This window comes from Nanorana parkeri, unplaced genomic scaffold (genome assembly GCF_000935625.1).
Source record: "Nanorana parkeri isolate BGI_ZX_2015 unplaced genomic scaffold, ASM93562v1 scaffold1095, whole genome shotgun sequence".
Lineage (NCBI taxonomy): Eukaryota > Metazoa > Chordata > Amphibia > Anura > Dicroglossidae > Nanorana > Nanorana parkeri.
The window spans coordinates 194655-221409 of NW_017307363.1; the positions used below are offsets into that span (position 1 = coordinate 194655).

General features: G+C 40.8%; 1 protein-coding gene across 1 annotated transcript in view; it reads right to left on the bottom strand.

Annotated features, from left to right (window-relative positions):
- Nucleotides 1-1315: 1315 nt before the first annotated feature.
- The window catches only part of PAN3 (PAN3 poly(A) specific ribonuclease subunit), a 42136-nt gene continuing 16696 nt past the window's right edge, over nucleotides 1316-26755 (bottom strand). The window contains exons 5-18 of the mRNA XM_018567805.1: nucleotides 26546-26696; nucleotides 17334-17581; nucleotides 15202-15306; nucleotides 14553-14610; nucleotides 14055-14216; nucleotides 13106-13222; nucleotides 11507-11608; nucleotides 9533-9698; nucleotides 8488-8575; nucleotides 7091-7230; nucleotides 6339-6468; nucleotides 5245-5309; nucleotides 2488-2626; nucleotides 1316-2375 (exon numbers count right to left, since the gene is read on the bottom strand). Coding sequence (XP_018423307.1) covers nucleotides 2238-2375; nucleotides 2488-2626; nucleotides 5245-5309; nucleotides 6339-6468; nucleotides 7091-7230; nucleotides 8488-8575; nucleotides 9533-9698; nucleotides 11507-11608; nucleotides 13106-13222; nucleotides 14055-14216; nucleotides 14553-14610; nucleotides 15202-15306; nucleotides 17334-17581; nucleotides 26546-26696 — 1809 coding nt within the window. The 3' untranslated portion in view covers nucleotides 1316-2237. The remainder of the gene's footprint in view (nucleotides 2376-2487; nucleotides 2627-5244; nucleotides 5310-6338; nucleotides 6469-7090; nucleotides 7231-8487; nucleotides 8576-9532; nucleotides 9699-11506; nucleotides 11609-13105; nucleotides 13223-14054; nucleotides 14217-14552; nucleotides 14611-15201; nucleotides 15307-17333; nucleotides 17582-26545; nucleotides 26697-26755) is intronic.

Below are 26755 nucleotides of genomic sequence, written 5' to 3' on the forward strand. Positions count from 1 at the left end.
ATGATAAAGTTACATGTCTGGGTGTCAATTTGTTTTACATTATTTGCCTCCAGATTTATTATAATTTGGAAGAAGTTGTCGACACCCGCCCAAAAATAAAAACCCCAAAAACAAAAAAAATCTTGTGGGAAATCCAAGACGTTCTGCTGTAAAGTCTTGAAAATTTGACTGCAACATAGGTGTGCATTAGTCATAATTTTTTTTTCCATTTTGTACTTTATACTAAATCCTGATAATGCCTAAAAAGATAGAGTGAAGGGAAAAAAAAAAAAAAACTGACAAAATGTAAAGGAGTTATTTCTAAAACATTATAAGCGAATGCTGGTTTTCTACCATTAAAAAGCCCTGTTACCTAGTTTTGGTCCCAAAAGTAAAAACACAAGAGAAGCAATCAAATCATTAAGAATTTCTGTAGCCTACGCCAGTGGAGCTTGTAATGGTGTATCGTTTCCAATTATTCCAGTATCCACTTGTATTCAGGGGGGAAACAAAAAAAAAGTCTTGTTTGTACATTGCCCTTATCCCTGCCATTCCCAAAAACAAAATGCAGTCTGCTTATAAATTAAGCAAATTTTTCTAGAATACAAGTATTTCTGTTTTGTACAAAAATTGCAATTATGATTTGTCAAAAACTTATAAAAAAGACAGCTGCTTTCGTTATCTCATATACAGAAGCTAAAGATAAGACAGTTCTTAAACTCCCCTTAACGGTGATTATTTTACTCAGTCCATTCTAAAGAAGAGTTTTGTATTATTTTGTAACAATTTTTCTCATGGTGGCAATTTAGGTTGTTGGTAAGAAAAAAAAAAAAAAGACATGAATTTAGTTCCATGCTGAAAGACTGACAGCACCCAGATCTGCAATCTTCAAATCTTTCTATTCGAATGAAGATCCTTCCACATTCTTCAGCGTTCTGAAACTCCTCTCCAACACAGGTTCCTGGTGGGTACACCTTAAAGCTTAAAACAAAGTGCAGCGGAGAAATTATGGACACTGTTATGGATCCGTTAAAACTCGAGTCAGCTGTTGGGCTGGAACTTTGTCTTTTCTGATTGTTTGGGAGCATTCAGTCATCTTCTGGCATAGCACAACAAGATATTAAAATATATGTATTTATAGATTCAGTGCTAAAGAGGTTACACAGTTACGCCTCTTCTACCAAGAAATAAATCCTATATATTTGGCAGTCTTCAACATCAGTTTTTTTTTTTTTTTTTAACTTTTACACTATAAATTCACTCTGTGCCACAGCTTTCAAGGTGGAGGAAGAGGGAACCATTTAAGAACGTTCTCATGGAAAATCCCCCCAAAAAACGTTCTCAACCAGATACTAAGCTGTAATGCCCCTCTGTGTTTGCCAAGAGGGTCTGTCAGAAGAACATTGCATCATTCATTAACAGTGTCTCTGCATCCAGTGTAACACTAGTAAAGCTGTGGTTCTGACAACAATAACACATTTACGTGATGTATTCCTGAAACATTGTGGCTATCAGAGCAACAGAACATACAAAACAATTGCATAAATGTGTAGGACAAGCAGGAGACCTATGTACATTATCTTGCAAAAGGCGCTGGTTGTGTTTGAGAGATAAGACAAAATGCAGCTCGTTGAAGGGGTTTCGTTGGTGCTTGGTATTAAACTCAGATGCATCTTCAACAATTGGAGAACATGGAGTTGATCCTATGCGCCCAAATCAGTTTCCTAATTTTGATAATGAGGTCTGCACAGCATAATTCTACAAAGGGTCGACAAGAAAGTGTTCATGGAATTGTTGCACCACCTGGTCTGTTTATGATATGAAGGACACAAAAAAAATACTAAGCATATTTTGTTATACTGGTGAAGAACACACTGTGCCCCTGAATTTTGTTTTTTGAGAATGTAAAACAAAAAAAAGCCTTTTTTTCCCTTCAGTCAGAAAGATCAGAGTCTTCAAATTAAAAGTAGTGCATACAAGTGGAAAACAAAAAATAAAAGAAGGAACATCATGCACCTGATGCGGTTCCTGCATTTAAAAGAAACGTCTTCACAGATAAAGCCTCCGTTGGCAGCCGTAGCACATGGTTAACCCAAACAACCTTCTCTTCAAGTAACAGTGTACCTGACTGTGCAAGCAGCTTTTGCTCATCTCCTGTTTGATTCCCGAAAGTGAAGTGAGATGATGAGGACATATCAGCTGTAGTGCAATTTGCTATTGGTTTAGTTCCTCAATGTCCTGCATGCGTTAGGCGAATACTACTGACCGTTCGCGGCTGCCGCCAGTTCCTGAAACGTGTTTTCAAAGCAGCGTTTTAGATCACTGTATGTTACCACAAGTGCGCTCTTCTCATCCCTGGAAATGAGGCTAATTTTCTCTGGCACGCCAGCGTCCAACTAGAAAATAAAAAATGTGGGGGGCGAATATAAGTAGCATTCTGATAACAAGCATAACCACCAGATTGTGTTACACTAGGTCTTGCCACAGAAACCACAATGCATGCTTTACCTTATTAAGACAAGATACAATATGACTAAGGTCAATCCAGGGAGTTCCCGCTTCTGTCACCGGATGAAAAAGATGATCCCTAAAGAGTTTCAGCAAGTATCTGTCCCCCGTTTCTGACCAGGCTTGATCTTTCTGAAATCTGTAAAAAAACAGGCAAAAATATGAGATCTGGAAGTGCTGCTGTGAGGCCACGAATGGTTAACATTAGGGATGCACCGATACTAGTATCCATGCCGATGCCAAGTATTTGGGCGAGTACTCGTACTCTCCCAAATGCTCCGATGCCTAGCCCGATACTTCTGGTATCAGGAAGCCGGGCAGCACGTCATTACAATGAGAAGCATGGGGATGGCTACCCTTCTAATCGGGAAGCCTTGTGTCGAGTCTTTACACGCCGTATGGCTTCCTAAATGGGGCTTGCGGTACTCGGTATCGGCAAGTACCAAAAAATAAATAAAAAAAGGTGCTCGTACTCTATACCAAAATACCGTTATCTGTGCATCCCTAGTTAACATGCCATCTATACATTTTGATAAATTATAAAATCTAAAAAGGTATAACTGTGGGTAGGCTATGGATATTCAAATATTTACAAACTCAAAATCAGCAGTGGAGTGAGCTTTAAAACAGACCCTCACCTGACCTCTGTTGCTGAAAAACTGTGGAGCAATTCCTCCTCGCTTAAAGCAGAAAGACTTTCACTAACTCACCCTGCTAGCCAAGTAATCGTTAATGTAATCACAGAGCAGCTTTACAAGAAGGAGATAGAGCACAGTGCTGAGAACCTGCTTAAACAACTTCATTGCACCTAGTGTCAATTTTGAGGATTTCTCCACAGTACCCATATCTACAAATGTGAGTGATCCATATCCATAACCTAGCCACAGTTTTACTTTAAGAGATGGAAAGGGTAGTTCACCAAAGTCCAGTCGGTGGTGAGATCTTCCTAATGAATTCCTGGCTCTGGCTTTGGTCAAGGCCATGAACATACCAAGCAAGAAGACTCACAGCTTTGTCTAATCCATAACGCATAAGTGCAAAGCCCCATGATAAAAGCTGCAGAGATCATGCCACTACAGGTTTAAAGAAATAGAAAATAAAAATCAACCTGTCAGCATTCCCCAAAAATGTAATACCCATTTTGGGTAGATGGATGATTAACTTTTAAATTTAAACATTCAATTAATACATTTCTGGCCTAGCAAGCTGACTGCTACCCGGAAAGGTGAGCACGATGCAGGATCCAAGGTACCTGTAAACATGAGATGACACCACCAGTTCACGTGGCTGCCTAAACTGTCTGCAGGCAGCACAGCAGCCAGTGATGGGAAATATAGATAACTGCACAGGTTCGAAATCTTGTTCCAATTGCGACTTATCCTCTCTGATAAAATAAACCAGTGCCGGTTTCCTTCCTCATGGACATAAACAGATTTGTGGAGAGTTCTGCATATCTATAAAGTCCCTTCAGCCTGATGCGCAGAAAGAAGCCAGCTTCATTAATAGTCTACAAGTCAGCCAAATGTGTGTACAGTCACATAGGATTAGAATTATGCTTAAAGCTGAACTCTGGGATAAACCACTATTGTCCAAATACAAGAAGCATAGGCATTGCATTCATCCTTAAATCTTGGTGTGCTCCGTGTATTTCTTTCAGATATGTGCAGTTATCCAGTGTGGAAAGCTACAGTGACTAGCGCGCATGTCGGCTTACCTGCAAAAGATTTGAAAGATAGACTTGGTGTTGTCTCAATATTGTTGGAAGCTCGAGGGGTGGATTTGCATGCATTGTATTTGATTGTTCTTTGTACAGCGCTGATTCATGCCATTTTTAATGTAAGGTTTTTATACGAGTTGAGAATTAAAAAACTTATCTAAAAATGTTATGCTGCTATGTGCAATTTTTTTTGTTTTACATATTTACTGGGAAATGGAAATTCTCTGATCGGTATATGAGCCAATAATTGTGGAGAGATGCTCGGATGGAAGAAAGTGGATGAAGCGTTATTGAAAAAAAATCTGCTGACCATTGGAGTTGTGGTGGGAAATAATACCAAGCAGTGAAGGAGTAGATGAAGTGTTTTATAACGGAGAATCTGGTGAGTGCGTTCCATTGATTAATTGCAGAGGTGGAACACGAGGAATCACTATGTGACTGGAATAATTTTTTAGCACATAATCAGTGTTTTGTGAACTTTGACCCAACAGAACTTGGATGAAAGGACTTTTTATATATTTTTATTTAATTTTTTTTGTAATATAATTTGTGATCACTTATAGGATTATTGATGTATGCAATTTCCATTTTTGTCTTATACACGGGGAGAATATATGTATATTCTGATTGTGGGAGATTGCGAGGTGCACATTCACATTTAACAGTGTGGAAACTCGCCTCTATGCAGGAGCGAGTCATACAAGACAAGCAGTGATGTTGTCTCTCCTTGTGCAGGGTGACTGGTCTTGTATCCAACCCCATGTAGTTTACTGCAGGCGGCCTGAAGTGGGTGGAACTGCAGCTCTGCTCTTTGTACAAGCGATGTCCAGCACAGTGATCATGTCAATACTACTTTTATAAGGCAGTATCAGGGTCTGTAATAGCATTTGATGCACACCAAGTGGATTTGTATCCTTTGTGGCTATAGAGAAATACATTTAAATGAAATCTTTTGTGCACAGAGTTCAAGTTCAATAAAATAGACTCTGAAGGCCTTTTCTGCAAACGCAGGACTTTAATGTGCACAATCCATAACTTACTCTGGTCTCTCGTTTATTGTTCCCAACTTTGCTAGGAGCCTGAATAAGCGTCCATTTTGAACCTCCTGAAGAAAAAAAGTAAGGGTTAATAACACACCAAAGTAAAACGATGAGAGATTACATGCATATGCTAGTAAATATATAGTGTAAATAAAAAAAGTTCCATTGCTTTGTATAAGGGGAGGTGTTGAGTTTTGTTGGTCGATGCACATTCAGTTGTGTATTTAGCTGCTTGGATGGAGTCTTGCATTATTTTAAAGGAGCCGACAACACTGTTTGGGATTTAAGTGCACCTGAGGAGCTTACCGAATTTCCGGCAGATCAACAGATATTTTACATTTAGTGTAGCTGCTTTACATAAATAATAAATGGGGAAATCTACAAGTATCATAGATTTACTGAATACATCTCTGATTTTGCCCCAGACATAAATTAAGAATTTGGCAAAGTTATTATATGCAAATTATTCATGGTTTTATCAGGATAAATCCAATAACAGCACAATTCATATCTTTGCTTCTTGTTGCTATACAGTTGTCTGAGCACAGTTTAGTGTCCTAAGAATACATTTCACAACTTGTGCCGACTAGCTGTGGAGGTTTGACAAAGATGAATTTATCTATTCCCACACCTAGTGAAGAAACACCACGGACAGCAAATAGACGTGAAGTCACGTTTAATATGGTCAATGAGAATCATTCACACTTTATGGAAAATGCAAAACTGGATCTCAGAATTGCAACAACTGGAATGCAGCTAAAAGATTATTTCTGTTTTCTGTATGGGGCAAGCTTAAATCCCTGCTGGATCTCCCATGTTGAGTGGAGTTTGCTGTAGGTGTATTTAAAATATGATGTAAAACATTTGTTAGTGTGATCCACCTGAAAGATTTGCTGCAATGCTCAAGTTCATATTCTGCTCACACGAAGGGGTACTAAAATGGTCATGAGAAAGACCAAACACCTTATAACCTTTGAATGGAATAAAAGCTAAGAAACATTTTGATTTTATCAGTTTAAAACAACAAAAGCAAATATATTACCATGGCCAATGGCATAATTTCCTCTTCACACAACGCTATGAATGAGACTCACCTTTGCCAAGTCCTCCTCTATGACATCATTACGCATTTGGGCAGCGTCTAGCTGAGTGTAAAATCTAGCACCGATCATTGGCATGATGTCATTTACACTGCGCAGACGGTTTTGGTCTGTCAATAAGTACCTGTAGATATAAAATATGTCCTATTTTATGGGAATTTGTGAGCATCATCTGTAAAAGATAGTCGATGCTTAGAAGAAAAAAAAAACTAAATAAATATACTACCCCTTTTTCAGGTTTTACAGGAACAAAAAATATATACCACTAAAATAGTGATTACAAAATATTAGATCTAAGCAAACTACAGTACTAAAAGCACATTAGTCATGCCTGCATTATTAAAAAGGAACATCGGCGGTTACATTTTGGAAACTGAATATCAAGTACCCTTTTCCAGCAACCTAGAAAAGCCCAATCACATGACAATTGTTCAGGGCAAGGGCACGTGTCAGTGAACCACTTCAATGTTCTAAGCACAAGTAGGCTGAAGTGGATTGTCCTCTCCTCTACTTTTGCACCCGGAAGATTGACACTTTTGGAAGAGTCGGTTTCCCAACAGACATCAGGGACAAGTTCTCTGGATATAAAACATAAAATGCCTCAACACAATGCATGTCACACATGTTAGTGTGCTCGAATTAAAAAGTATGAGCAGTTACCAAAAACTGCACATGAGATTTGGAACACCCTCCAAATCTAAAGAGAAAAAAAAAAAGTTATACTGTAACCCAACCACAAGTCTTACAAGATGAGATTTTTTAAGTCAGAGGAATAATTGATGTTCACAAGTTCCATGGCTTTCTGCAGATTCTCCCGCTGAATGCCTGCCAGGGAGTTGCAGGATAATGCCAGTACCACTTTTCCCAAGGAGATCAGGTCAGCTTGCTGAAAGAAAACCAAAATGTTTTAAGTCTCTAAAAAGGACATGCATTTCATAACAGATTTCTACAAACACCAATATCAAACTGAGCACATCAGGGACATTTTTACAAACGGATACAAAAACTTGGTAAAAGTCATCAATATTTACAAAGTATCTAGGTCTATAAGAAATGTATAAATAAGATCCTACACTAGAAGTGGTATAAGTATTTCTCTTAAAAAGACATCCTTACATAAAAAGGAGTTACACAACACCAGAAGATCATGCGATGGCTCAAGAAATAAATAATGGTTATCAGAAACACCATTGGGGGGGTATTTATCAAAACGGCAGCAGACAAAAACTGGAGCAGCTGTGCATGGCAACCAATCAGCTTCTCTTTTCAGTTTAGATTTAAAAATGAAAAAGTGAAAACCAATTGCTTGCCATGCACAGCTGCTCCAGATTTAGTCTGGTCCAGTTCTGATAGATTCCCCTCCAGGTGCTAGAGAAAAAAAAAATTATATCAGCATATTATCTATTATAGTACATTATTGCTTTACTCTGAAGTCTTAAGGTGCCCATACACCTTACGATTATCGGACGATTTTCGTATGCGATCGACTTTTCGTCCGATAATCGTATGTGTGCATTGCAGTGTCCGACAGACATTACTGTACAATCGTACGACTTTTGTCAAGCATGTTTGAAAACTTTGCTCGATCGTACGATTGTCGTAAGGTTGCTGGCGTTTCCGTCCGTCAAAAGTCGTACGATCTACACTGCGTGAACGAAAATACGACAAATTACCGCATTTCGTTAATTGTGGCTAAATTAATCTTGCGATCATCGGGGCAGGATGGGGCTGTCGTACGAAAATCGTACGACTATTTGATCGGACGAAACGTTTCGTCCGATAATCGTAAGGTGTATGGGCACCTTTACAAACCTTTTATTCTCATTTCTGAAGGTCTCTCAACTCTGCCTCCTACAAAACACAGTGACTTGGATATAAAGCATGCCATATCATATCAAGAAAAATGTTTCCATGTCAGTCAATGTTTGGACTACTTTTTTGTAGTAATACTAGCAAGTGCAAGCACTCGTTGTAAGCCTGATATGAGATCTAGCTACTTTGCAAATGCTAGCACTTCCGATTATAACTGCAGCTTTTTCTTTTCTGTACAGTGTAAACATGAGATAAATAGAAGATACAAAATTGGTACAAGGAAGCAACTAAAAACACAAACTAGACCCAAGGCATAGTATACAGGACTTACTTGGTACTGAGGCATCAGAGCAACAGGATTACTCTGACTACCGTCATAGTTCAAAACATCAAAGATTCCAACACAGTTGACATGTAACCTAAAAAGAAACAAAAACTTTTACAAGCAGGGTATAAAAAGGCATTGCTGCAGTAAAAAGTTTATAGAGGCCTACAAGACAAGTTCATATGCACAATAACAATCTTCGTTACACAAAAACACTGCATGCCAACAATCCTGTCAGCTCAAGATCTTCTACAAATGCCTCCAATCTCTGATCAGAACAAGTTTGCAGTTTGTCCTATATGACCTTTCTTAAACTCTACTGATCTGCACACTTGTTCAGAGAGTCAATGACCATGTAAGAAAGTCCATGTAAAAATCAGCAGAATCTAGAATTTTCAAAAGGGGTCAGCAATGGCAGCTTTGATATTTCTCTCGACAGGTTTACTTAATAGAACACATTTTCTAAAAGGAGCTTGAAAGCCGCCATTTGCAGACTTCATGTTCCACAAATTATAGTTGCCTGGCTATTTTATTGACCCTCTGCTTCTATGCGTCGAGTCCAGACCCAGAACAAGAGTGCAAATAAGGCGTCCGATATAATTCTGACTTTTCTACAAACTTGTCCAAAGTGAGCAACTCAAAATATAGAAGCCAGTGTGTCCGCATAGCAGCCAAGCAACTAGCAATTTCATTATTAGGTCAGTAATGGCAGCCCCTATGTTCACTTTAGGCAGGTAGATGATTACATCTTTAATAGATCAGTGAGGAATTCTCATGTCGTGATATCCAGATAACAGACTCGTGTGTGACCCTGGCTTTACCAGTAGAGTTAAAAGGCTTGCCTGTCATTTGCAGAAATACCGACTCATAACAAACATTGGTAAAAGCCTCTGGTGTTAGTCCAGCTGCCATTGGAGTATATGCCATGTCTCTGCATAATGCCAGAAAGAGAAAGAAAGGCTCAGGAGAGATGCAAGAACATGCGGAGTGGCTGGTGAACTTTTGAAAACAATAAAACACAGTTTACATATTGGGGTCAGAACATATGTACCTGGTTTTGCCAGTAATGAGAATTTTAGTTGGATCCATAACACGACATGCTAGTCCTGCTGTGTGAATGGTTCGTAATGCTGAGCTCAACTGGACAATATATGCCCAAATGAGGGACTCCGGTAACAATCCAGCATGTTGACGAGGCAACGGTCCGTCATGTTGACCTGTAGAATAGCGAATGTTACTAATATTGTAAACATTTTTAAAGCTACATAAATATCATGCAAATAAAGATAGTGACTTTATCTGCACTGCACATGCAGTTTACAAACTGAAATGTGTAAAAACATGGCTCCACCCATGACATGTCGCTGTGGTATTGAGAAACTGCCAAAGACAGCACTATGCTAACAATTTCTGCACTGCTGCTTACAAGATGGGTCATGCGAATCTCACTCTTCCCTAACTAATCATTTGGGTCTCTGAAATCTTGGGGTCCCATTCACAAACCGGCACTCCACAGTCGGCATAAGTGCAAATATCTCCAAAACGGTTTGTTCACCCAAACCAATATTTCAGTTTAGGTAGATGCTGAAGATTTAAACCTTCACACAGTTTCTTATATCTCTCAGGGACCCCAAGGGTGGGATATCTTCACCTGAATCCTGGGTCTGCACACCTTCTGTGGCCATTATGAGGAGTTCCCACTCTGCCTGTTGGATTAAGAATTTGTTTTGTATCATAGAAAATGCAACAGCAGGAAAATGTAAAGGTGACTGGGAACAACCAGAACTTCAATTTGGAAAAAAATGAGTAAGCAACTATGCCAGGTAGATCACAAAGCAAAAATGCCCTACGTCATGCCCCTGCATAGCGCCCCCCCAGTATAGTGCTACATTTTACATAATGCAAAATAAAAGAAAACAGCATTGAGTGCAAATTGCACTGCTATTGGCTGCGGCAGGTGAACGGAAAGGAGAATGATTGAAGCAGAAGTCATGTAGGCACAGTTTTTGATTACTGCAGGATGCCAGTTTATAATTCAAACTAGGGATCCACCAAAACCGTTTTTCAGGATCGAGCACAGAAATTTTTTCAGTACTCGCCAAAACCAAGTACCGATACCGGTGCCCCGATTATCAGAAAGTCGGGCGGTGGATCATGACCCGTCATCTGGCTTCCCGATTGCCTGGGAAGCCGGTGTTCTATCGAAAGAACACTGGCTTCACTTGCAGAGGCTACCTGACCAATCAGGAAGCTGAACTGTGGGTCAAGAGGTGCCGTCCAGCTTCCCGATTGGCTAGGGCCGGCTGGCTTCACTTGTTGCTAGGCAGCCTGGCTTCCTAACCAATCAGGAAGCGGGTCATAACCCACCACCCGGCTTCCTGATTGGAAAGGAAGCCAGCTCCATGCTCCCTCGGCACTGCCGGTCACAGGAAGATATCCCTCTGACCAGAAGTTCCGGTATCGGAGGCAAGAATCAGAGCATTGGGCGAGTATGAGTACTCGCCCAAATAATCGGTATCGGCACCGATACTAGAATTGGTGCATCCCTAATTCAAACCATGAACATCTAGAAACCTTTTTTTGGGTCGCACTGAGTCAAGAATAAATCTTAAAAAAAAAAAAAAAAGAAGAAGTGTCAAAATTCAGTTGCTGTTTACCAAATCAAGAGATTTAAACTTCACCTATTGGGTACAATGTACATGAACAGGCTGAGCAGTTTATTTCTGCTGTATGACAACACAAGAACTCGGTCAGTAGTGTTATTTGCATCTGTACTGATTGTGTTCAGGGGTAAATCTGCTCTAAGTATAGACACACATTGCCACAGAAGGAAGATATTAAGGAAAAGCTTTCTGCAAGTTTCATTACACGCAGTTTTATTCCCTAGATTACTTCCTAAAAAGTCCAACTAGATAAGCTGCAACAAAATCTAATAAAATCAGCATAATGGTTAAAACAAAACATGATGGTGACATGTAACCGTGATTTGGGTAGATCAGTAAACTATAAATATGGACTTTATTACCCCACTTTCTCTTGGTAAAATAGGCATCTGCGCTGGGATCGTTAAAATGCCTGCTCATCATGGTCTCTGCTCCAGCATGGAAGTCGTATGCAAAAACCAAGGCTTTGAAAAAGGAAAAAAAAATGAAAGATTTACACCACCACTTGTATGAATGAATTTTTTTTTTTTTTTTTAACTAAACAGCATATGCATGTTTTTTTTTTAAACCTGAGAAGGTTAAAGAATTCTGGGACTGTACAACATTAACCCTTGCACTGGGGCTACCCCTGCACTGCAAATGTTAATTGCGCGTTTTGGTTTAGGGTAATAAAAAAAAAAAAATAGAAAAAGATAAAAAAAAAAAAAAAAAAAAAAAAAAAACAACAACACACTAATACACACATACACACACACAGCAGTGACCGCTCACCTCTCCCTCCTCTGCTCCTGGTGTGGAATGTCCCTCGGCGTCCTTATGTCCAATGCAATTGAATAGACATGATGAAATCGTCAGACCGCTGGAGCCTGAGGGAGAAGAGGCTGCAGGTAACCAGTTAGGGAGCCAGGCGGGACCGAGGATATCTTTCTTTTTTTTAAATTTTATTTTAGACCCTAGACCAAAACGAGCACTTAACCCTTGCAGTGCAGACATAACCCCAAGGCAAAGAATAATTTTGTACATGCCCGGAGTTCTTTAATGAAACACTACGAGGCCATGTGTTGACAGGCTTTTCTTTGCATCAGAACTGCTTCTCTCCCCTTACCAGTCTGAGGCCTGGTTCACACCTGGGCGTTGTGTAGCGCGTTTGAACGCTCTGCAAAATGCTCAAACACAGAAATCCCATTGTTTCCTATGGGTATGGTTCACACCTGGGCGTATTTCAGCCTGTCTGAACGCACTACAAAACGGCCTACGCCCAAAGAAGTACATGTACTTCTTTGGGGCGTTTTGGTCTCGCGTTTCCTTTGGGATACAGCCAAGTAGCCCACAGAAACACGCGTTTGTCGTGCGTTTTTTTACCACGAATCGCGGTGTGAACGCCTAGGTGTGAACCCAGCCTGAGGGAATGCAAAAGCAGCTAGAAGCAGGTCACAAGCAACTGTCCATGAAATCTGAATTAACTGAATTAACTGAATTAACTCAGAAGTGTCTCAAACGGATTTCAAAAGCAAGCTGCAGTTGTCCATTGACACAAGCCCGTACTCTCACAATGAATTCTGGATTGCATAATAAAAGAACTGTAGACACAATGTATTAGGCCACTATTATGTGTTGGAAGTGCTCATTTTAGGGGACAGACAGCAACACACATTTCCATCACTGATCAGTCATAAAAGTATGACCTATAAAAATGTGAGGGATCTATACTGAAAGTTATAGAGATGGAGCTCAGAACGAGCTTGTATATTCAAATCAAGCAAATGTGTTTCATAGATTTGCTAAGCAAGTGTAGCTAGGACTAGTCATGTCGACATCAAGTTGGCCTCACACAATGAGGTCCGTAGTAAAACAACCAACTTGCGGCTTTGTGCTTTTAAGTTGTGTACCGAAGAAGAAGAAAAAAAAAAAGCTCCCAGGACAATTCTTTTCATCAGAAAGGAACCCAGTGGTGAACTTACAATGCTCTCCAAATGCTTTGGTTGTAAACATTTCTCGTAAGGTAACAATATTTGAATGTTGGATTTTTTTCCATGTATCCACCAAAGACATGCATTTTGTGTTTACCAGACGAAAGCCTAAGAGTGGGAAGAAAAAAAAAAAAAGATTTCATTTTTAGCGCTGGATACTGCAGGAAAGGCATGGAGCAGGGAATGGATATGGGAAAAACTCCCCAAAAGAAGCCGTGACAGTAACAAAAACCCAAAAGATGTTCCAGACTATTTCCCACTGTAGTATACAAGTGTTTTCACCAGTGTTTGTGCTCCATCTGGAGAAAATGCAGATCTTTATCACCCTAGTGATTTGTGACTCCACCTATGAATGTGATATAATCCTAGCCTAAGACTTTATTTTATTTTTATATATGGAATGTTTTGTCTTCCTTACCTGCTAAATAAAAGGAAAAAAAAAAGTGAAAAAGTTTTACATACATCAAGGGTGTCAGCCAGGTTCAGGAGGATGGCATTTTCAATATGACGTGGAGCTCAAGAATTCAGGGGCAGGACCTCACAACTTAAAGGGTAACGTTAGAAAGTATTTTTCTACTGAAATAGTATTTAATTCTTTGGACAGACTTCCAGAGGTAGTGAGCAAGTCACAGCAAACAAATGTACAGCCAATTTCCTCGATTGCAGTGGTATTTTAAAAAAAACATGCCAGCAATATACACAGAGTAAACAAGAAGCAGGCACATGCAATTGTTGTATATGAAACAGAAACATGTTTTTTTTTCGTAGCTTTCCTCTTCATATCCTCATGGAAATGGCCACCTCTGTGCTCTCTAAGCAATTGGTATACATTTCAGCTGAGCTCCCTGTGAGTTCTCCACCCCCATTCATAGTGGCGACTGTCTGGCTGATATCTCAACAGTTAAGTTGTCAAATTTGGTAACTATATTTACTTTTTAACCATGGACTCTTCTCAGACAGTAGGACAGGTCATCCTTGCTGTTTACAGCTTTGTAGCATGATGTAATGTATCCAAAATTGCTTGACTTATGTATTCGGTTAGGAGGGGGCAGCGGTTCGAGAGGGAAAAGGCTGTGGTAACTGTCAACCTCCGTAGGTACACCTAATAACACAAAAAAATAAACATTAGAGCTGCAACAGTTAATCGATTTAGTCGATTAAAATCGAGAAAACATACTGCGCATTACTGCAAGAGTTAGCAATTATGTTTATATTTCTCCATAAATATTACCATATCAAATGCTGGGGGTAACAAAGAAAAACAAAAAAACACAGATTTTTTTATTTTGCCCCGACACACACTTGCATTGCAATGTGTTTATTGAAAATGTAAGAATGTGATAAGTTACAAATTAAATTCCTTTCCAACACTCACAATTCACAAAACAAAACTGAATCCTCATGACTAATTATTAAAAGTGAGAAGAGAAAATCTTACCTGGCATATCGGCTTGATCAATCTGAGCCATTGTTATTAAGTGACGGTTAATTAACTCCTAAAAGGATAAAATAATATGCTGCTAGACCAAAATGTTTTAATTGTTTTCACATATACTATGTCACACAATATTTAAACAAAAAAGACGGGGTCACGTCAGGTAAATAAACCCCAAGCATGTCAAGCTTTAAAATTACGCAAATCAGCAATCTATGGCCCTAGACTAGTGATTTATGACCAGTCAAATCAGGGGGACAGTGGTGCACACTTTTTAGTGTCATACAAGCGATTTACAGCTGGCAGAACACTTGTATGCAACAGCCAGTACCGGCTGTTCACATTCCTAGCAGAATTCTTCTCGGGGGCGTGTAGGCAGAAAAAAAAACCATCACGTATATGTACGTTTACACACTCGGAAGAGTCCGCCGTCCATCCGTGTATACACAATGGGTGGACGGCAAGTGGTTAAACAATAGTCTTAAATCAACAAGTGGCAAGATTTAATGTCTTAGGTATACGATGCAAATACGCAGCACACAGAATTATAGCCCGATTCAATGAAATTGGGTGAAGGAATCGGAAAGTAAAATTACCACCATACATGTAGAAAACACTCAAGCAATTAAGAGGAGACGGTCTTGTAACATACCTGCCTGAGCTCTTCGGCCATGAAGAAGGAAGGAGCATTTGCTTTTGGCTGCATGTAAGCCACATGAGGAGCAGTAGGAGGGTAAACGTGATAATTTGGAAAAACCTTTTAGAAAAAAAAAGAGGAAAAGTAGTAATGATTGACACTAACCTCAGAAATTGCTCATTTATACTGGAAAATATCTGGAAGTGCACAGCAGTTCTAAAATGCAGTTTTGGAGCATATTGTGTGTGAATTTGACCCCATACTAAAAGGTCTTCTCCCAGTTATTGAAAACCTGAGTCCAAAATACACCTGTGCAACACACCTACTGTGAACAAGGCCTAGCTATCTGCAGCACAGGATTAGGTTACTTTGTATAATCTAAATCAGCAAATACTTACATTGTACCTCTCCTTGCTGTGCTGAGGCTAAACAGATTTAGCAGTTTTGGATCAAGGGGTGGAAGGGTTGTATTTATTCCTATTGCAAAACAATCCATTGTGCGTGCAGCTGCTCCTTCACCAATCTAACCACATTCACAATTACACTCCATATCACCACCCACTTGTGGGTATAACCAGTCATCTCTGCCGTGATCAACTTTGATTATCTGCTTTTAATTTGCATTTAAAGAGCACTTTAATTGAAAGTCTACAGATTTATCCATCCTTTAATGGATCATCTGCCTTCTGGAAAGTAAAGGGTTGCTTTAATTTCTCTTGCACTGCTGCCATCAGTCACTTTCGCTTGTGTCAGATAATGGAGTTTCCCCCAATAGGCTCTGTGCTTCCTCTAGTTGGCCACTGAGTCCTATACTGTCGCAGCAGTCAATGGAAAGAACCACTGCACCCTAGCAGGGGTCATGTTCTAGTAGCGGTGCTACTAGCTATTCAAAAGCCCCAGGAAGGGAAGCCTGAATTTTATTTTTTATACCAAAGACATGTGGGATGAATACTTGGAGGCAACACTTTTTTTCTTTTGAAATAGCGAAATACGAGATCAAGCTGAATGTTGCAAGGACACACGCAGAAACCGTACCTTACTTTTTTATTAATTTTATTTGGGTGGGTGCTGTGGAATAATAGAGGGGCTGATCACGGAAAAGGTCTTTACTGCATCTCTACTGCCAAACTGCATCTCCCCAGAATATGCATATTCGGTATAGAATTTATTGAGAATCCATTAAAAGTAGCAGTCTGATCCTCAAGACCTCCCAACACCAGTTCTCTTCATACTCATGGTTCAGAATTAGTGATGTCCTCTTAATCAGGTTAGAAATTGCTGCAGCTGTGCCTTGGCATGAGATCTGCCTGGCACAAGCCGCAGGGGATTTAGTACATGGGCATCGACAAACGTTGCCTTTTAAATTTGAATGCAGGGCTGCTCAAACGCATACGTCAAAAACAAAATATAGCAGAAGGCTATATTTGACCTACTTTGCCTGCAGGGCGAACACATGTCAATGTAAAACAAAGCAGGTCAAGCGCAGCCTTAAATGGTCATAGATCCTACACCACTTAACTGCTGGCTGATGTTTGCTGTGTATTTCAATTGTAGAAAAATAATGCCCATCTACACAAGCCCTAGAGCAGGGGATAGCCAAACTTCAACCCATCGTGTTGGAAATCTACCTCTGGTAGTCATGTCTGTGGCTCTCAAGAGTCTTGCAATGCCCTATGGGACTTTTTGCACCACAGCTGGGAGGGCCAAAGTTTGGCTACCCCTACCTAGAGTAATCTAGGCCTAGGAGATCAAGCTGAGCTTTACACACGGAAATGTAAAGAACTTTGGGTAAAGTTGCACTTTAATCTTTTTTTTTTGTTACACTTTGTCCCAAGAGTTACTGCACAAAAGAAAACATGCAGGAAGATGCACATAGATATATAAAAAGCTTTCAAGCCAAATTACTAAAGTTTGTCACACGATAGTCACTTCGTGTGAGGGCCGACTTCTTTGCACTTACCTAGGCCTTCACACTACATAGTTGTTAGCAAATCTAAACAGGAAGATTCTGAACAATTCGTTGCAACACTTGAAGCAAGTTTAACACCCTTATGGACAATGACAAAAAAAAAAACATTTTTCCCTACCATATAAAGAAAATAAAAAAATAAAACTGTATATGATGCAACACTCCTTTATGCACATACCATTCCTGTGAGTGGTGCTGGAGTGGTGTCTGTGTAGAAATAGGTGGTTCCTCCAACAGTCTCCTTTTGGATAACCTGTCCTGCAGATGGGGGCTGGGAAACGGAGTTAGTAACTGGTGTTGAGGCACTAGTCGGCACCATGTAAGTAGCTGGGTTGGGGGTGTGACTTCGCCGCCGTGGGGAAGGAGATGTGTGTGGTGTGATTTTTGGGGAATGAAGAGGTGAAGACCCGGCAGATAGTGACATCCCTAAGAAAAACAAAAAGACATTACTAGCGTCATACGGTAAAATAAAAAAATTACACAGCATAAATCTGCAATTTAAAAAAAGGGTGAAAAAAAAATAAAGTGGTTAAAAACACTGAACAGTAGTAGACTTACTGTCTGCTTAGGTTTTAAAATGCAAGTAAAAACACATGACTAGTCTTTAAAAAAATTTTTATAGGATTATTTTGTACTCACCGTAAAATCCTTTTCTCTGCGTTCATTGAAGGACAAAGCCGAACCTACATTTAACGGAAGGGTTATACTTCTCGAGGGGGCTGTGTCCTTCAATAAATGCAGAAAAAAAAAGAAGGATCTTGAGTACAAAATTTTTTTTCAAAAAATAAAAATCCTATTCTCTTCCGGTCATTGAAGGACACAGACAAAATTTTATTTGAAGGAAGGGATGTCCAAAAGCAGTGAGAACCAAGGGGTGGGAAAATCAAGAACTTAGATCACCAGCAGGGAGCTGGGTCCATACTCCTCAACACTAGGCAAAAAACTGGAGTTCATGTTTTTCTGCCTAGCCTCCTACTCCAGCAGGTGGTGGTATAACCCTTCCGTTTAGTGAAGATTAGACTGTGTCCTTCAATAACCAGAAGAGAAAATGTCTCTCAATTAGGGCTGAAACCAACTAATTGATTAATCGATAATGAGAATAATGGTCAACTATTCTTATTATGGATTAGTTGGTTGGATCCCCAAGCACTCCCCTCCACGCTGGGAGGAGGGCACAGCAAGCAGTGGGCGGGTGCAATAGCAAGCCTTGCAATTTGAAATCGCCAATATTGCCCCCGCCCACTGCTTGCTGTATTTACATTCAGCTGCCATCTGCAGAATCTTACCACTGGCAGCTGTCATTCCCTGGCTGAAGCTTTTCAAGCGCCATGCGCTTACAATATAATCATGAAAAAAAAATTATAATTGTAATCATTGTAATAAAAAAAAAACAAAAAAAGGGAAGAAGTGGGGAAAAAAGTCATTTTTGGTTTCGGCCTGACAAATTCTGCTATGGGAGGTCCATTCATTTCAATGGCACCCCAAATGGGCCTGCCACCCAGTGTAATTGCCCGCACGGTACTGCAATGCCGGGCTTTCCAGTGCGATTGCAAAAAAAGTGCATGCAGTTTTATTCTGAAGTAAACTTTGTTTGTAACACTGCATTTGCACATTTCATTTTAAATTAAAAAACATAGTATTTACTTTTTTTATCCAATTAAAAAAATAAAGATAAAAAAAAATAAAAAATCAGCCAACTAATCGATTATGAAAATAATTAATTAGTTGCAGCCCTAATCTCCATGTTCCAGTGGTGTTCAGAGAAAAGTTGTTAAAACCACACATTATCTAGAAGTGAATGGTAATGAACGTTAAAAAGAAGGTGGCCAGAAATTACTTCACAACAACAGGAACATAATTTGCACTCAAAACCGTATTACAAGTGCACTGTAGTACAACAAACAAGATTATGCAAGTGTGTATTAAACATATTTTGTCCACGCATCCTTACAATATTACAATTCACAGTGGACTGCTGGGAAATGTAAAAAAAAAAAAAGTATTTTTTCCCCTCAATTTATACTGCCACCTTAGAGCTATAAACACAAATTATTCTCAGAAATACACGAGGCGACGCAGAGTAAAAACAAAACCTCAAATTGAACAACAATGCAACAAAATTCGAATAATGAAAGCTATTTAAAAATCACACCTAGTGGAAACGTAAAGTGCTTGCCAATACTCGCTATCAAAGATGGAACCGAAATGACAGTTTAAGGACATGACACTAAAAGCCTGCCATAGCTGCCATCTGCAAAAAATGCTTATAGAAGTATCTCCCGTGGGACAATGACACAGCTGGGTCTGCAGGCACATCTGGCCAAAGTCATTGCAGCATCCCTTAAAGCTGAACATGCACAGAAATGGATACATTTGTGTTTACTTTAAATTGCAATATATACACACACACACACACACACACACACACAACTCATTGCATGCAACTATTGCCCAATATGTGTATATAATCACCTCCACAGTGGAGCACTAGAAGTAGTACACATGTTCAAATGAAAACTATATAGGCTGCCACAGTATAGCTCTCCGGCTGGAAATGCTTGCTGCCTGGTTGTAATACTAAGCCAATGGCTTCACTGTTACGATTCCATGTCATAGAACGAGTGGGGAAAATGTTGTAACCTGCATGCCTATAGCAGGGTAAGAGACACACACTGCAATCCTAGCCAGCTAGTAGTTTCACAAATATTTCAGCCGTGGCTATCTGCATATTGCGGTCAGAACGACTTCCTTAAAATTATTTTAGGCTGCATAAAAAAAATAATTAAAACGGGGAGGAGATATGGTGTCATTACAGGCCAATGCAAGTCAAGCTGAGTGGGGAAGGGTTGGAACCCCTGTCAGGCTTTTACTGCTATCTGAGGCTCTAAAAGGTTTTCCCTCATCTTCCGTCTGGTAAATCCCTGAGCACCGAGAGCCACCACAACACCGAGGCTGGGATCACATTATTGTGCCTCACAATGTACTTACCGTGAATTTTAAGAACACCACGTACTACCATGCATTGGCTTATCCCAAAAAAATAATTAGGTCCCAATACGGCACGCTGGGGTGCATTGATAGCCCATTCAAAATGCATGGGCTGCCTTAATGTAATGTACATTAATGCACATGTGTTCACGCACTGCAAAAATATGAATTGAAGGTGACACCTTACAAGACCATCAAAAATATGACGAAAACTTGGAAAATGCCAAAAAATTTACACTGCATTATGGTAAGCTGGGTGTATTACCACCTCAGTCAGACTCGTACATCTGAAACATGCTGAGAAGGAAGCGTAGACATGAATCATGAGCAGGACTGCCAATAGGAGGAGTAAAGCCAGCACTCCCATACCGGGCCTCATCGGGTCAGCAGGGGGACTGAGCTCTGCTTGAAAGCAGGCAGTGGAGGTCAGGCTCTTCCCCCACAGCTGTCATGCTAAGGGGTGCAGGTCTACATAACTCGCTACCGGATCCTCTAGTAACAGCCTACCTCACTGGTGCATCTTGAGCACCAGTGAGGTAGGCTGTCTTAAGAGGCTCAGACAGCAAGTTAGGTGGACCTGTGTGCAGCAGCATTCACCTTAGAGCACATTCAGAACAGCAGCCACGCTACACCGCATAGCTACTGGCACAGTGCTAATGCATTACACTTTTTTTTTCTTCAAACTTTACTGAAATGTCACAGGGCAGTGTGATGTAGTTGTACCTGCATGCCATTTTGTTTTTTAAATTTAAGTGCACAAAAAATTCCAAGCCACTATAATAGGCCAACTTTTATTTAAAATAACACACCAAAAGTGGACAAAAATACATTTGTGAAAGTGGACTGGAGGCGACAGGTTTACAGGTTCTCTTTAAGGCGACATTAGGGGTCTGTTAGAGCCCAAGTATCACCTTTCCACCTCAAAAGAAGCTATTCAAGAACGTGAATAGCTTCAATTGGAGAACGACAGCTTGCCAGTAGCAGGACTCTGCCTGCTATTTACGTTCAGCTACCTGCTGCACTGGGCGGGTGCAATAGCCAGTATGCTATTGGCCATTTCAAATTGCAATAACCAATTGCAGGCTGGCTACTGCACCCGCCCACTGCATGCTGTCAATTAGCAGAGGAGAGGCTTGAAGGCGAGGGATAGGTTTGGGGAAGTCTCACTGCATGGTGTCTGCGTCCTTTCCAATTCCTGCAGGGAGCTGCAGTAATCGGAGGAGACACAGCCGATGAAACACTGGGTCTCAGCATCGAGGAGAGAACTAGGGGATCCAACCCAACTAATTGATAATGAGAATCGTTGACTACTATTCTCATTATTGATTAGTTGGTTGTAGCTGTGACTGTTCCCTCAGTGAGCCAGTGCAGAAGAATAGGGCAGAGATGTGGGTGGAGTTATTGGTGATAACAGGGAGGAATGGTAAGCGGTCTTATCGGGATAACCAGTAGGAAAGCTGCATAAATGAGAGCTCCTACCTTGGGGTGCGCAGATTGCAGACACTGCGAAGACTCTGAAGGCCCGTTCACACCAATGTGGTGCGTTAATCACATGCTTCTGTGCCATTAACACAAGCTACTGCCCAACACAACTAACATGCCTTACAGTGCGTCAAGTGCATTGCCATTCATTTGAATGGCACCACAAAAGGCATCTCCTGGCTGCAATGCTGGAAAAAAAGTAGTGCATGCAGGCTGTACGGTGCCCCATGACTTCTAACGATAGCCCTGCTCACGAGTAGAGAAATGAATGTTCAAACTCATTGAACACAAGTGTGCACAAAATGGCATGAAATGACCAAGTATGATTTTGACATTAGAATAAAACCCTAAAATATGAACCCGAGGCTAATAAAAAGCCCCTTAAGCTTCACAGACGTCAGGCTAACGAACATCACCGAAACACAGCATACTGTAGCTTTCACTTCTTAAACCACTTTCATTTACCTAATGTCACGACAAACCCCCCCCCAAAAAAGGAGAAGTGAGGCTTTAGTTAACGTAAAACAAACACGACATGAAAACAAGATGTTCTAAAACAATACAAAGTTATTTTGAGATATGGAAAGCGCATCTGAAGTGAGAACACTGTATACAATATGTTACTGCAGTTTTTCACAGAAGTACTACATTAGACTTTTTGGGGGGCAATCTCAAACCATCTGTCCACCTAAACCAGACATTTCAGATTTTGATAGTGGCTAAAGAGTGAAAGCACTTGGCGGTGTCTCATATCACTCGTCGTCTATTAGTACATTATCTGGCTCTAAATGCCTACTGTAGCCACTACAAGGTCTCCAACACTGCCTGCTGGATTTTAATTATGAAGAATGCAGAAAAAGCTGCAAGAAATATATCCGAATATCAGAAGCCATGGTTGACCAAGACAACAGACTAGTGCTGCAACAACTAATCGATTATAATAGATTGAAAAAGTTGTCAACTTTTTCAATAGATTAATCGGCTTCAGATCGGTTGGCCCTGTTCACGGCTCCACACACGCTGCGCGCCAAATCCTCCTCCCCACCTCATGCTCGCTGCTGCCAGACCCGCCCGGCCGTATCCACATGCCGCACCTCCTCCCTGCCTCACGCTCACCGCTCACCCAAATCCACGATCGGCACAGGGACGAGGGGAGAAGTGAGGAGCAGGTGTGGGCGGATGACAGCCGCCGATAGACAGGCCCGATCTCAGAAACAAGTTGCTGGAAGAATGCTCAGGTAAGCCTGCACTTTCCCACACATGGCGCTCATGGCGGTATTCTGCATTGCGCTGTGTAATGTACTATTGCTGGGTTTTGTAGTCCTCTATAGCCGGTGCCATTCTTCATCATTGCTGTATAATGTTACACTTTTCATTTTACTATATTGCACACCACACTTTTTTTTTCCATTTACTTCCATCGCTCCAAGCTTGCTCCTGTGATGGACTGCAATCTCAATACAAACTAGAAGTCCATCACTGGAGCCTTTTTAAAAAAAAAATGTATTTTAGGTTTTATCCGATTAAATCAAACTTAATAATCAGCTAACTAATCGATTTTGAAAATCATCATTAGCTGCAGCTCTACAACAGACTAAGACCATCTAAAACATCACTTTTGGGGGAAAATTACCCTCTAAAAGAGATCACAATTGACTGGACATGAATATTTGTTTACATATATTGCAAGAGCTCCTGCCCAGAGGCACTCCCCCCCTCCCCCCCCCACACTTTATAAAGGCTTTGCCTTACCATACAAGTCTATGGGAGTGCACATTCGGCTTGAAGCAGGCCAAAAGGTAAAATGCAGGGCAAATGCACCTGCCAAATTGGAATGATCTCAGAAATGTCTCAAACTGACACCATCTACACAAGTTCAAAGGCCATAAATTTACACTAAAGTCAGGCATTAAATATTTAATAGGCGTTAAAGTAACCACCACACGAAGCTCACTCCTGAGATGGAATATAACTTCAATACACATTAGTAAACTAAACGCGAGATTGTAGTCCATCACAGGAGTGAGCTTGGAGAAGTGACTACTTTACAACACACACAGGGACCATGGGGGAACACAAGTAGCCCCCCTCCAGAAGGCAGGACAGTGTCAGCACCAATTCAGAGATGATCTACAGCCGAGTGATACACAAATAAGATACATTTTTATTACTAGTGCAGGTACTTGAATGCATTCTTCGCCGCTGGCTATTCCGGGCTCCGCTTTTCTCCTGTACAGGCCCGGGACAGCGGCTCTCGGTAGATTGATCAGCGAGATCAGCACACTTCCAGCAGATGATCTGCCCTTCGATCACTGTACCCAGAAGTGAAGGGAATTACATCACTTCTGGTTTCAGTGTGTCATTTCTCTGGCTGTTGTAGCCAGAGAAGGAGCTGCTGAAGCAGATCTCTGCTTCATCAACTTCTTTGGGGTCCCTAGGTAACATTAGGGGTCAATAGACCCCCTGATGTTTCCATAATCAGGACCCGTCATATTGGCTTTGCCATTACATAAGGGGCTTGTTAGCCCCCTATATGATAGCAATAAAGTGTATATAAATAAACAAAACAAAAAACACCCACACGGGCAAACACCAGTCAGGTGCGCCTACATGCGAAAACCAGCCAGAAGCACTTTTGTAGCTCCGTATGCCGTACATACTTGGCAGCGAAAGGGTTAAGGTCCTTACTCATTGGTACATGGTGCCTACAAGAGTGACGTATTTCCATCCCTCACTCTCCAATGTATTTTTGAAGCCGGAATGCCAACGGGGATAAATTACATATATGGTGGACACCGCAGCAGATTTTGGTGCAAAGTTTTTAAGCTTCTATAGGCTCTCCTTCACGTTACTCTCCCAAGAGACACTTGGTTCGCACTCTTGCACTTTAAATCTAGCTCGCTTCACTTTTCTTTGATTAAAAGCTAAAGAAATGATTGCTAGAGCCTGAAAGAAAAACTGTTTGAACAGTTGTCAGAAGTCCAGAACCACTAAAATGTATCTTTATAGAAGACTAGCATTCTGATTAAAAAAAAAGGTGATGTGAAATTTGTGGATGCAGCATGTCCATGACTCACGATATGCCCCCTCTCCCCTTTTTTTTGTCTCTCTCTTTCCTTACCTGCCTACTTTCCCACTTTTCTGAATCTCATTCCTCTTCTTCCTTTTCTTGCACCTATGGCAGAGTTACAGGATATTGGGTTGACACCCTGTTTTTTGGCTGTTCCAGCTTGCATTCTACCTCGTGAGTTTATATATCTGGATGACACAGAAGTATTGTCATGATTTTTATTCATGAGAATAGTTATGTTCCTTCCCTGTTAAGACAGTGGTCTTCCGTTTTCTTCAAAAGTTCTGTATTTTTCTGAATAAAAATGCATTTAAACTGAAGCAACTGTAATCTGGGTCTTTGTCCCCATTGAAGATTTCCCCTCTACTCCCATGCTAAACACAACAATTTGAATTTTCCATTACTTCCAGTCCCAATGATTGGTTTCCAGGGTAAACAGATATAGTAAAATCTCCAATAGGAACACAAACCATAGAAACCCAAAAACGGTCCTAACACTTTAAAGCAGCGGTTCTCAACCTGTGGGTCGGGACCCCTTCAGGGGTCGAATAACGATTTGCCAGGGGTCGCCGTGGAGTCTCCTGCTATTAGATAGCGGCTCCCGGCCGCCTGGGAGAGAAACACTTTCTCCCGAGCAGAGTAAACCTTTTTTTTGTCTGACATTAGGAGCCGCAGGCCGCCGTAAGTGGGAAAACAAAAAAAACACCCTAGGAATGCATAGCTGGATTCCTATTGGCTATTTCAGTTTGCAATAGCAAACTAGCTATTGCACTCGCCCTCTGCTGCTGTTGAGAACCACTGCTTTAAAGTGTACTTGCGCTCATGTGACCCAAGAAATTGCAATCACTATTAGACATTATTACTAATGTTGTGGGGGTTAATTTTCAGGCCTTAAGTGATTTTAAACAAGCCCCTCCCCCCACACACTTCTAAACTAAAAGGAGAGCTGTATACTCTACCATTTGCTGTGTTGCATTGCACTTATGTGGTATCCGTGCAGTCAAACTCAGAAGACTTCATTTAAAAAACAAAAAAAACGCAAACCCTTTTTTTCTTTTAAAGTCCCCTGCCCCCTATGCACCAGGTACAACTATGTGCGAAAACTACAATTGTGCCACACGTCGTAACATACAAATCGTCGCCAACTGAAACAGCAATAATTCTAGGGCCACTCACTCACAGATACTCTAAATGAGCGGTAAAGGCTTTTAAAGCGCCGCCTATGGACAATCTTGGGTCCTGTAGTCTTTTGCCATTTCACAGGCACATGCAATTTTAAGGCTTGACATGTTTGGTATCCATTTGTCTGACACAACCCCATCTTTTATATTTTACCAAAAAATTGGGTATTATATTCGGTTTATAAATATAACTGAATATACATATAAATGTTTATGTGCAAGAGTTACATCAGAAGTACATGTGCAGGAGCTACATTAGCATCTGTGAGCAAACCAGCAATGGGGGATCCAGAAGGTGTGGCAGAGAAGATGGCAGTGCCAGTGGATGGAGCGGCAAGAAGGAGCTACATCAGCATCTGTGAGCAAACCAGCAATGGGGGATCCAGAGAAGATGGCAGTGCCAGCGGATGGAGCAGCAAGGGACAGTTTTGATCTGTCATCGGAGTCGCAAACAGGCAGCTTAGTGCAGCAACACTATGCCTCACCTGTCATTTTAAAGTGGAACGTAGATTACAAAGATTATAAAGCCAGAATTATAGAAATAAAAAAAAACCCACAACTCCAGATCACAACATTCATAGTAATTCCAAATTTTTGAACAATGGTATACATTTACACAAATTGTTAAAACTACAGTCAGCCAGATCCTTCAAACTATTTTTGTTTTACCTGGAGCAAGAGCAGCTGAATTAGGACCTCCCATAGAGGGGTGAGAGAACAGCGCTTGGGAGAAGGCAGACATGTTGGACTGGGACATGTTACTTAAACGGGAAGTGGATCCTCCTTTGGGGATAAACTCACTGGCAGTAGGATTGGGAGTCTGCAAAAGATGTGGAAGCTGAAACATTAGAAGTGTAGAGATTAAATGCCAGAATTTCC